The 12,872-nt window shown below is 44.1% G+C and overlaps 1 protein-coding gene across 2 annotated transcripts in view; it reads left to right on the forward strand.

Moving 5' to 3' along the window:
- BCAR3 (BCAR3 adaptor protein, NSP family member) overlaps nucleotides 1-12,872 on the forward strand; it is a 177,140-nt gene that overhangs the window by 146,158 nt on the left and 18,110 nt on the right. For both annotated transcript variants that reach the window (XM_036767866.1, XM_036767867.1), the window contains 2 exons: nucleotides 3,771-3,874; nucleotides 6,125-6,777. In XM_036767866.1, the coding sequence (XP_036623761.1) occupies nucleotides 3,771-3,874; nucleotides 6,125-6,777 (757 nt within the window). The remainder of the gene's footprint in view (nucleotides 1-3,770; nucleotides 3,875-6,124; nucleotides 6,778-12,872) is intronic.

Raw genomic sequence — 12,872 nt, forward strand, 5'->3', positions numbered from 1 at the left:
AAAAACAATTGATCACACAGTCTTCTGGCAGTGCGCAGCAGAATGGTTAGGAGGAAAGAGAACCTATAGACAGACCAGTCTCCCCTACATATCTGATTTGCTCAGTCTCAGAATATCCCTTGTTCTTTCCTACCTTTGGTCTTCATTCATGCATTTCCACCTCCTACAATGCCCAATGCTGTCTGAGTAGCCAAATCCTACTTATCCCTTCTCGACCCCCGACACCCACTTAATAGTATTTTATTTTTCCCAATGACATGCAAAGGTAGTTTTCGACATCCATTTTTACAAGATGTTGAGTTCCAAACCAACTTGTCCTTTAAAACCCAAACCAAATCTCATCTTCTGCAAGGCTTTCTTTGGATACCACCTGGCTAAAGGATGGCCTCCTTCTGGTGTCCTGATGTGGAGTGATAAGGCTGGTGGTAGAGGTGGAAATGAAAAGGAAAGTGTGAAAGATGCTAGGAAAGAAGACTCACATGTAGCACATGGCAACAAACTGGATATGAAGAAGTTAGGTGGCTGAGGATACCAGGGACATGGGCGAGACCACTAATAGTTATTGGGTAGTTAAGAAGCAACGATGAATAGTTACTTTTCAGTTGTACTGAATTAAAGGAAATGGCACTAGACAGTTCGAAATTTTGGTCCTGAGTCCAGAGGGATAATTAGGGCAGGGTGTACAAATAGGGAAGAATGGATGAGATCTCCAAGGAAGAAGGCCTAAGGGCCAAGGATTAAACTTTGGTAAGTTTTAAAAGGGGAAGAGGACTTGATAGCATAATACTTTTCGAGCATGAGGGGACTTGAGCGGTCATCTAGTCCATTCCACTCATTGTACAGATGAGAAAATTGAATAGAGTTGGCTGTCCTAAGGCCACACAAGAAGTGGGCAGAGCTGGGATTCAAACTAGGTTTTATGATTCCAGAGTCAATATCCTTTTTACTGTACCATGCTGTCTCTTAAAAGAGATAAGAAGAGAATATTTAGAAGAGTAGGAGAAGAAGAAAAGCAACTGCATCAAATTCATGTTCTCCATCCCATAGTCAAGTACTGGTTGGTGCAGTTATATTAGCTTCTAGTTGGATAATACCGGCCTTTCTGGAAGTTAAAGAAGCCTTGAATTTATCATCTGCTCTCAGGGAAAGTTGGGTCCAAAGTAGTTAGTTGACTTTTCCAAAGTTCTATTGCTATTCAATTTTTTAAAAAAAAATCCTGATCCCATGATCCCTAGTTTTATGTTCTTCCTTTACTTCAATTGATTTCAAATGACTTTCTTTAAGTCAGGAGAAAACTTCGTCAAAGCTGACAAGTAAACAGAATTTGGAGCCTGGATTTGCATGGCGAAATAAAAGCATCAGGGAATAGTATAGATAGATAATAGCTTCATGTGATACCTGAGGCCTAGTGAGGTACAGCCAACTCTGGGATAAGCTTGATCTCTTCTGATTGGTGTAAGGGGGAGTAGAATTGAGAGTGAGAAATTACCTTCTGTGTAGTGATGAGGTTAAAGATACCAGTCATGATAAATTTGCTGGATAGCAAGGATTCCAAGAAGCATCAAGAAATCACCATGTAGGAGTTGGAATGGACATTGGGGGGCCATTGAGACCCACCCACACCTGATCAAGAATCCCCTCCACAGTGCACCCCAAGAGTGGCCACTCAGATTTTGCTTAAAAACCTCTAAGAAGGGAAAACCCACTACATCCTCAGCCCAATCCCCATTGCATCTTTTCTTTTTTTTTTTTTTTGGTGAGGCAATCAGGGTTAAGTGACTTGCCCAGGGTCACACAGCTAGTAAGTGTCAAGTGTCTGAGCCCAGATTTGAACTCGGGTCCTCCTGACTCCAGGGCAGATGCTCTATCCACTGTACCACTGGCAGGACTCTCACCTCCCTTACCCTGGGCACTGTACTTTTTAACACAGACTAAGTAGCTTTTTTGATTGTATTATTCCACTGTGGACTATTACTGAGCTTGAAATTCATTAAAACCCCCTGGTCATTTTCAGATAACAGGTATTTTAAGCCCCTCCTTCCCCTGGGTTCTAATCCTGACTCTACTATTTATAGCCTGTGGGCAAGGTCATATAAACTCTCCAGATCTCAGTTTCTTTGTCTGTGAAATGACAGGGATGGGTGCTGGTTTGTGATACCGCTCATAACTCTAAATTCTGTGATCTTAGGAGTTAGGGTCTGGAGGTGGAAAAAGGGGTGCGTGCGTGTGTGTGTGTGTGTGTGTGTGTGTGTGTGTGTTCCTCCCTTGGTATGCCTTCCTATGTGTGTATGTATTGGGGAGTGTTGGGTTTTGGAACTGGTGGGAAAATTCTCCAGGTAGTGGCATCTTGCCCCATTGTGAACTAGGAGTAAACCATGAACTCTAGATGGTGCCCAAGACTTCCTCCACCCCATCCTCCCTGGCAGCCCACAGCACGTGACGGTGTCCGGAGCCAATGATTGGCATTTATATTGTCAGGTTGCATTCCAGACCCTGTTCCGGGATGGGACAGGATGGCAGGGCTCAGCTGTCCTGACTGCAGTCATTGCTTTGCTCCGGAGTTAGAGTATCACTTTACTGAAACCATTTCCCTTTGGAGATTACTCGCTGCCCCCGCTTACCATTGAGGGGTTGCTGGTTTCGAGGAATGCCTCTGTTGTTGAAGGGTTGGGGATGTTTTTTTTTTCTTTGAGGCTTACAAAGGTAGGGAAAAAAAAAAGAACTTCCCTCCTCCGTTCTGAGCACTCCAGGGCCATAGTTCAGGAATGTTCAGAGCTGGTGGCATTCAATTACAACTTGGCTGGGAGTACGTTTGCCAAATGTAGCTTTGCAATCTCTCCTTTGATTTAGAAGGATTGTTTCTGATTTGCGGAAAATAAGGAAGCCAAGGTGGCATGGCTCCTAGGGCCCTAATTAAGCTCTTCGACGGACCTTGCATCGCCTGCTGTCAACTAGTGTACAGGGGAAAAAAGCAGTGATTCTGGAGGAGGAGGACCTGGGTTCAGATCCTGCCTCTCTGGTGCTTACTACTGGCGTTGACTTTGGTCAAGTCACTTAACCTCAGTTTCTTTTCTGTGAGAGGAGAAGATTGGACTTGAAGGCCTTTGATGTTCCTTCCAACTCTGGTTGTTTCTAGTCCCTGTGACCCAATACTGGTTCCAGAGAGTCACCTTAAAAAAAATCTTCCCCATGCTCTCACTCAGCAATCTGAGGAGACCCCTCTGAGTGTGAGTGTGAGCGAACCACGGAGGTTAGTTCCATGACTTTTACTGGTATCTCTGGGATACTGAGATTTGCACTGAAAATGGCCCAGCAACAGCTTTGAAACTCATAACTCAGTAGTAGCGGCTGTTGACACAGGGAAACTGCTGTGAAAATTGCACGTTAGTTCAAACAAGTCATTTGCCCCAAGTCTGCAAGTAATGTTAGGCTTTGTTGAAGTGGTACATAGTAGTTAACTAGCTTGATTTTCCTGGGAGTATCCTGAAACTTCCCCCTCAGCCCCATTTGACAGGACAGGACAGGTTGGATGAGCAGACGCACACTCGGATTTAAATCGAGCTGTCCTGTCTTCCCTGGGGTTGAGGGACTAAAGAGGGCATGTGTAACGATCGATCGCTCGTCACTCTTGTGTTTTCTCCTTCAGATCGGAGGATTTCATACTGCTAACAAGAGTGCCGTTCTTCCCGCTGATTTTTTTTTTTTAATTACAACGCCGCTTGATTCGTCTTTTGTAACATGTTTCTTCCTTCCTTTGTGTCTCTCTTCAGAAATAAAGAAAAAAGTGGGAGCCAGCCTGCATGCCTGGATCACGTGCAGGATAAAAGGTCCTTGTCCCTCAAGGCCCACCAGTCAGAAAGTTACCTGCCGATTGGTACGTCCTCAGGAATCTAGATACAAAGGGGACCGCAATTCTGCCTTTCCACAACCATCCCCGCTCCCTTTCTTGGCTGGCACAATAGAAGGGGTGATAAAAACGGGAAAGGAAGGAGTTAGCCTTTATGTAGTGCCTGCTAGGTGCCAGGCTCCGTGCTAGAGCGCCTTACAATTACTGTCTCCTTTGAGCTTCACAACAACCCCACGAGGTCGGTGCCGTTATCATTCCCATTTTACAAATGAGAAAACTGGGCCACGCAGAAGGTAAGTGACTTGCTCAGGGTCCCACACATAGTGAGTGGTCAGAGGCTAGATTTGAACTCAAGTCTTCCTTAGGCCAGGTCTGGCACAGGACTCTATCTGCTGGTGCCGCCAGCCGCCTCTAAATAAATTCACACTTAAATATTAGTACTTCACTTCAGTCCATGCGGAGCAGTGTACTTAAAGGTCTATGAACATTATCTTTACGGCTACCCCCAAAGAAGTAGGTAGAAGAGCTGGAATTATATTCCACAGCCGTCTTTCATAGCTGAGATTCAAGTGACTTGCTCGTAGACATACGGCTATTAAGAGGAGCTGGGATTTGGACCCAGATGCCCAGTTTTCTTGTCTCTTCTTTCCACTCCATAATGCTGTATCTGCCCAGCATAAGGATGATCATTTTTAGATTGAATTACTTGATTCTGACAGATGTTTGATGGCCCTTATGGGAAGTAAATTTCTCAGAATCCCCCTTTTACCCTCTTCCCCTTCCCCATTAATCTGCATTTTTATGCTTATCATTCTTAACGAGCTAAGACTAGGAAGTGTTTAAAGCATTGGTGAGAACACCCACCACTTCTCCTTTGTCTTAGGACAGTCACCCAAATTCAGTAAGCTCTTCCTTCCTCTTCATGGCATCTATTTGCGGGTTGTATAATAATGCCTGTGTTGTGTTTGGAAGCGTAGGAGCACTGTATGTAGCATGGTGGGTAGTTGGACCGGGAATCACCGAGATTACACTTGGATTTGAATCCTGCCTCAGATGCTCAATACTCATCTAACCTCTCTGATTCTCAGTATCTCCACCTACGAAATGGGGATGATGATAACACCATTCTCACAGAGCTGTTGTGAGGCTCAAATGGGATAATTAGTAGATGTAAAGTGCTTTGAGGACCTTAAAGTGGAATATGTGTGTACTAATGTTACATAGAAACAGGAGGAAGTGGTATGAGGAAATGATGGACTGATGAATCAGGGAGAAAATGTAGCAGGCAGCTCGGTGGTTAATGGACTTGGTGTCAGGAAGATCTGATTCTGAAACCTGCCTTAGTTGTGTGATCCTGGGCAAATCACCTTACCTCTTTCAGCCTGTTTTCTAATTTGTAAACTGGGGGTACTAATAGCATCTACTTCAAAGGGTTGTTCTGAGGCTCAAATGAGATGATGCGTGCGATATGTTTTTGCCAACCTTAAAGCGCTATATAGATGTTAGCCACTTTAGGAAAGCAGATGAAAATATTTGAGGTTCACCTTTTCACAGAAGTAAGCTTGGGAGGAACCAAAGGTCTCTTTCCCAAATTGAATCCTCTTTTCAGCCTCTTTTTTCCGTTCCTCTCTTTATGGGTAGTGAGGCTTTGTGGTGACTGAGAGCCCTTAAGGCTGACTGCCTACAAGCTGTCTTCTCTTTATGAAAGATCAACTTCCATTCATATATTCTATGTTGGATGGAATAATCCAGCTTTGACTAGATTAACCCTAGGTGAGTAGAAACACAGGGTATTGTTAAAAGGATTCCCAAATGACATTAGAAGACAGCAGACAACAGGCATTAGCATTGGGTGATGGGCCCCAGAAATGGGATATTTTGCTGGCTGGCGTATTCGTTGAGATATTACTCTTTCTGCTGGGAATGAGGTATATAACAGGGGCTCTCTGGAAAGGAACATGGAAATGTAAATAAAGCCCAATCATGGGATCATAGATTTAGGAAGGAATCTTAGAGGTTGTTAAGTCCAAGCCTCTTATTTCACAAACGAGGGAACCGAGACACTGAGGTTATGTAATTTGCCCAGGGTTACACAACTAGCAAGTGTCTGAGGTGGGAATTTGAACTCTGATTTTTTTAACTCCTAAGTCTAGAGCCTTATATATCATATTGTCTCTCACGCTGAGTTTGCTAGAAAGGGGGGAGGTTGCTTTTTCTTTCTTTCTTTTTTCCTTTTCATAAAACTGGGCTCTTTTGATCCCTCTTTTTAAATTTTAGGTTCTAAACTGCCACCCCAGTCCTCCGGAATAGACACAAGCCCCTGTCCAAATTCCCCAGTGTTCAGGACAGGCAGCGAGCCAACACTCAGCCCCACAGTGGTGCGGCGGGTTTCCTTGGAAGCACAGGTCCCCGGGGAAGCCTTGAGAGGATCGGACAGCCAGCTGTATCCCAAACCCCCACCAAAGCCCAGCAAAGTGCCTTTCCTAAAGCCACCCCAGTCTCCTTCAACTTGGCACAACTTTGAGGCAAACTATTGTGAACTCAATCCTGCCTTTTCCCCTGGCTTCTGTGGGACAAAGCAGGCTCTGTGTCCCCAGAGTGGCTGTGGAGAGCCTCTGACAGCCAAGGAGAACGGGGCCCTCTCACTTCGAAACTCTGGCACCAACTATCTGATCCTGGACGACGACACTCCGAGGCCTTCTCGGGCTCTGTTGGCTGCCCAGATGGAGAAGGGACAGGAGGGTGGCGGGGTGTTTGTGACACCCTTTCTGGAGACAGTGTCTTCATTCAGGCCCAATGATTTTGAATCCAAACTCCTCCCTCCTGAAAACAAGCCTCTGGAAACATCGATGTTGAAACGTGCCAAGGAGTTGTTCACCAATAACGATCCCAAGGTTATCGCCAAGCATATGCTGAAGATGGACTGCAAGGTAAATACTTGGGTCTTTTAAACAGGAAGGAAAAAGCATTTAAAAAAAAAAAGACCTTTCTAAATTTTCAACTTAGCCACACCTTTCTTTCTAAGTGTTTAGCTTATGAGAAATTTCTGAAATGGCTGAAGATGCCCTGAGTGTGGGGATTGATCAAAGGGGTAAGAGGTCAGAGCAGTCTTCACCCTGGACAGTTCTATTGGCAGGTTGGTAGAAGAGCCCGGGGCTGAAACTGTGGCCAGGTATATACCTCAAACCCTGTAGGGGTATTAGGGAACTCATTAGAGGTCTCCTTCGTGGGCTGGCAGTTACTTTTATAGATTTTTAGAGTTAAAGGCACCACAGGGATCATCTAGCTTAGGAATCCTTAACTTGTGTTGTGCTGTGGATCCCTTTGGCATTCTGGTGGAGCCTACAGATGCCTTCTCAAAATAATATTTTTAAATGTATAAAACACATCAGATTACGAAAAAACTCAATTATATTAGTTATTGAAATATATTTAAACACACACACACACACACACACACACACACACCAACAAACTCATGTATCCCAGGTTAAGAAGCTCCCTTCTAAAGTCCAACCTAAACGCCACCTCCTCCAGGAAGCCGCTTCTGCTCTCTTCAGTAAGTAACCACTTTTTGCCCTGTGTGTCTCAAGAGCACTTTGTGTTTGTGCTTCTTTTAAAAACTTTCTGTACATTATTTTATTTTATTGTCATACAGGTACATGTGCTATCACCCCACTAGACTCTAGGTTCCCTGAAGGCAAGAACTGCATCTTGCTTAAACCTTGTATCTCACTCATCGTTAGTACTGGGCCCTCTACACAGCCCATCGTGTCTGTTGAATTGAATCGAGTCATTCTGAAAGGGCATTTCTAGGAAGTTTGTGTCTCAACCCAGCGTGAGCCCAGCCCTGCCACCAGTGGTGATCTCTAGATAAAGAAACTGATAACTGAATAGCTATGCAGACCATTTAAAAAGCTGGACCTATTTGTGGCCCAGTGGAGACAATTAGTTTCAAATGTCACACTGTTTTAAATTTATAAAAGTCAGCTTTCCTTTTCTGGGATCATAGAGCATTGTCATCATGGAGCTTGGCATCCATGGCAGTCCCCGTCATGGGTGGGGTAGGGGCAACAGCCACCAACTCAGGATCACTAGGCAACATAAAAAAAATGTAATAAGGACCTTAGGTTTTTTTTTTCATCCCTTTAAAACCAAAATACATATCAGTGTTTTGTTTTATCTTTGTCATTTTTGTTTTGGTGGTTCTGTTTTTTATTGGCACGTACTCTGCCAATGAAAACTGGTACTTGGATCCTGAGCAAGGATGCTGGTTTGGGAACAGAATGGAATTCCTGGCTTGGAAATTGTCGTCTCTAGCTTTTGGGCTCCTAGTTTTTTGTGTTTGTGTTTTGTTTTGTTTTGCAATTGCTCAAGCCTGTGAAGTTGCCTGTGTCACCCGCAGATGAAAGAGGCTTACTCGCTGTGATCAGACTGTGAGAAGAGAGGGCTGGGTGGATGGGGGAGGGGAATTAAATAATAAGAGTAACTGACATGATATAGCTTGTCAGAGTTTGCGAAGCAGAGGTGCACACTAGACCTTTGAAGCGGCAACTACAGGTCTCATTATCCTCATTTTTCACATGAGGCTCAGGCTTAAATGACTTTCCCACCCTAGCAAGTTTCAGGAGCAGAATTTGAACTTGAGTCTTCCTGACTCCAAATCCAACACTTTAGATCAGGGATGGGGAACCTGTGGCCTCGAGGCCCCATGTTGCCCTCTAGATCCACAAATGTGGTCCTTTGACTGAATCCAAACCTCACAGAACAAATCTCCTTAATAAAAAAGGATTTGTTCTGTAAAACTTGGACTCGGTCAAAAGGCCGCACCCAAGGACCTAGAAGGCTACGTGTGGCCTCAAGGCCACAGGTTCCCAACCCCTGAGGTTTTTCCCCTATGTGATTTGTTGTATAGACTTGGATTAACACTGGTAGTTATTACTGGTGGTCAGTTTGGGCCTTTGCCCGCGTCACTTGAATGTGAGTAAAATCCTGTTTGGACTGTTAGGAGGCTAAAGGGGATTCACCACCAGTTAGGGGGAAAGTGGTCTGTCAATTTTAAAGCACTATCTAAATGTCTGTTACTAATATCATTGTCATTATCTTGAGTTTTTCATGCTGGATAATATCTCATGTATTGGCGTTGCATCTACTTCAGGATCAAGACTATAATGCGCTCCCAGGCATCCAAGGCTGCTTTCTCATCTAGCTTATGACGTCCCTGTGTGAGCTGTGGGAAAGAAGGGCGATTCCTTCTTCAGGGGACCATCAGCAGGCTAGGTTTCCTGTGAAGTATAACACCATTGCCACCTTATGTGACATGCGGAAGAATCAGGTAGAGATAGGAAAGACCAAAAGCATCTTGCTCACTTGAAGCAGCTTTGAAATCATCTCACTGTTGCCGGGGTAAAATTATTTCTCAGTTGTGACGATAAGCAAACTTCCATTTCGTTTTTCTGGTACATTTAGTCCTCCTGGCCAAACCTCTCTGCAGCATCGTATCTACCAATTTTATGCATGGAACACCTTGGGAAGTAGCACATCTAATCTGTGTATCGCTTTCTGGGCGCTCCAGCAGCCTGTCAGGATGGTGGTGAGGGTTATGAAAGAGATGGTGGCCATGGTTACCGTGGTCTCCATTCCTGCCTGATGCAGAGCCAAGCTTGGTTCTAAGTCATTCCTTCTCCTGGGATGAGACAGAAATCTAGGAGGCACGGTTGATTCTCCCACTTGTACCTTTGCCATTTTAAGTTGCCAGGGAGCTCATTTATTCTCTAGACATGTAGTAAGTTCAGGCACAGGGGTCCCTGCTTCTCTTTCCTGGCTGATCTATAGCGTGACCACAATTCACTATTACTTCCCCTTGCCCTTATGTTGGAAATTTCCTTTGAAATGAAGGGATTTTTTCTTTCCCTCCTCTCCCCCCACTCCAAAAAAAAGAAGCAGGATTTCAGAAAAGGAAGGGCAGAGCAGAAAGCAGCCAAAGTGGCAAGGTGAGCCCTGGGAATGTCTGGCCTCTACCTGTCCTGTACATGGTGCCCCCTCATAGACCCCATCCTTTCCTTTTCTGTTCTCAGAGCAGTGAAAAAAGTGAAAGGGAGAATGCTCTATTTATTCTCATATTCTCATAGCCAGAAGAGACAACCTCTCATTTTGCCGATGAGGAAACTGAGTCCAGAGGAGAGGTTATGTGACTTGCCTGTAGCTACACTGGTAATAAGTGGCAGAGGGGAGACTTGAACCCCAGGCCTCTGAATCTGAACCCTAAGCTCTTATCTAGTATGCTAGGATGCTTAAGAAGCTCTGCTACCTCTTGAGAGGTAAGGGCTTTACAAACAAAAGACGTAAATTGTATTATTTGCACAGTGGGGACACATTAATGACTATTAAGCAGAGAAGATTAATGATACAGACTATAGAGGGAAACAAAGTCTAATTTTCTGTCAGTTTATAATTACACCTGATAAATGGCCATCCGGGCTTCACTTAAAGACCTCTTGTCAGGAGCAACCTATTGTCTCCCAAGGCAGGCCATTCTAGTTTTGGGTAGCTCTAATTGTCAGCAAATTTTTCCTTATATTAAGCCTAAATATATATGCCTCTTTGAAACTTCTACCAATTAGAGCTATTAGAATATTTGTAAGACACCCGGTCCTCTTCACTTATACCCAGATTTTGAGTGCTTGAAAGTAGCAGTGGCTGGACCATCTACTAAGAGGTAAAACCAAATTTCTATCTTGAATACTGCCTCCTAGAACCGGAGAAAGGCCATCTGTGTACCTTAGGCAAAGTTTGAAAATTAAATCCATCAAACACTATTCTTGAGCACCTATTTTGTGCTGGTCACCAGAGATACAACAATTGATAAACATGACCTTAGATGAATCACTTCTCTGGGCTTCAGATTCCTCATCTGCAGAATAAGTGATTTAGATTTCCAGTCTTCCGGCCCCAAATCCTATTATCCAACAGTACAGTTTCAATGAAACTTACTTTTAACTTAAGGCAATAAGGCATCTATACGTATATATAACTCTAGTATAAAATAGGATGTTTTTAAATACATAGGAAAAGTCAGTCCAAAAGGTTCAGAGAGAGTTTTCACGTGTGGCTGTAAAGAATTAGAAAAGGTTTCATGGAGGACGCACCAGGACTGGTTCTTAAAGATGAGAAAAGAGTGTCAATGATTGATGGTGTGGTAGAAGGGAATCCGTTCCAGGCCTGTTGAATGGGGTAAACAAAGTCAGGAGAGAGCAGGAAGAGACTGGGAAATGGTTTAACTGGAGTACAGAATAATCAACCAACCAACGAATGAGCACCTATGTATGTGCACCTATTATGCTAGGCCTTGGGAATACAGATCACAAAATGGCAGCTCCTGTTCTCAAAAAGATTCTCTTTTATTGGAGACAGTGTGATCTATGAGTATATACAGAATACTAGGGGCCAGGTGGTGGGAATCAGAAAAGGCTTCTCAAGTGGAAGGGATTGTGCAATCCAAATGCTGAAAGGGTGGATTTTGTAAGCCAGAGTTGAGGAGGAAAAAGGTTCCAAGCATGGGAGATGGCCCATGTAAAAGCATGGAGATGGAGTACCATATGTGAGAAACAGGACGGTCCATTTGGTTGGACCATAGAGAGGAGAGTAATGTATAATAAATCTGGAGAGTTTTGTTGGGACCAGGCGGTAAAGGGCTTTAAAATCCAGACAGAGGAATTTGTCTTTTATCCCAGAGGCAATAGGGGCCCACTGGAGTGGACTGAATAAGAGAGTAGCCTGGGCTTAAGGAAAATCACTTAGGCATCTCGGTGGAGAATGGATTAGGGCAAGGAAAGACTTGAGGCAGAGAGACCAATCTGAAGGCTGCTGGAGTAGTCTTGAACAGGGATCCTAAAACTCTTTCCACTCGTGACCCCTTTTCACATTTTGGCAGTGTTTGTTGGTGTTTCATGGCGTGACCACATGCGTAATGCAAAGTGCACATGCATTGTGTTCAGAACCAAGGCTACAGTGAAGTTGCTCAATGAAACATGAGCCGGTGCTGCCAGAAAAACCTTGGATTCATTACACGTCTGATTTTGAGTTAATTGTTGGTCGTTGCATGTTCAGAAACCTTTTACTGTTGCCCAATTATATGGGGTTGCGACCCACAGTTTAAGAAGTGCTGGTCTAGGAGAAGAGATAGTGGGGCCTGAATTAAGATGGTGGCTGTGAGAGTGGTATGAAAGAGAGATAGATGAGAGAAAGATGAGAAAGGTAGATTGAAGTCATACCACTGAAGGTCTTGAATATGGTAGTAAAGAAATTGTATTTTCTGGGGAGAGCAGCGAGGTCCCACAGGATTTCGAACAGTAGACTGATGTGGTAAATCTGTTCATTAAGAAGATAACCTTTGGCGTACTGTGGATGAGGGATTGGAATAGGAAGTACTGTGAAGGATGGATTGGAAAAGGAAGAGACAGAAGGCAGGGGAAACCTGTTGGGGGCTATTATAATATTGGATCATTATGATAATAGTTCAGCCAAGAGGTGGTGAAGGACCAAACTAGGGTGATGGCAGTGGAAACAGAAAGTGATAGATTTTAAGATTTCCATGACTCGGCTGCTCATAGGACATTGGGAGGTAGGTTCAGAAGGAACCTTTGGGATTTTGAGCTTAGGTGACTAGGGAAGTGATGGGGAAGTTAAGAAAAAGGCTAAGGTTTGAGAGGTGAGATGAAAAATTCTTTTTCAGATGTTTTAAGTTTGAAATGTTGGAAATAGGAGACAGCTTCAGGAATCATCTGCAAAGAAGCCTTGGAAGTGGCTAAGATTGCCAGGAGTATAGTTAAGCAAGGGCCTAGAGTGGAACTTGGGGGTGGGAGCAATGTTAGACTCCTAGTCTTAGAGAACAGGAGAATGAGAAACCAGCAATGAAAATGGAGGTGGACCTATCAGGAAAACCAGACGCGGCAACATCATGGAAGCCAAGGGAAAAGACGGCATCAAGTAGGGGCGGTCAGGGGGTGGTAGTCAACCATGTCAT

Source organism: Trichosurus vulpecula, chromosome 7 (assembly GCF_011100635.1).
Source record: "Trichosurus vulpecula isolate mTriVul1 chromosome 7, mTriVul1.pri, whole genome shotgun sequence".
Lineage (NCBI taxonomy): Eukaryota > Metazoa > Chordata > Mammalia > Diprotodontia > Phalangeridae > Trichosurus > Trichosurus vulpecula.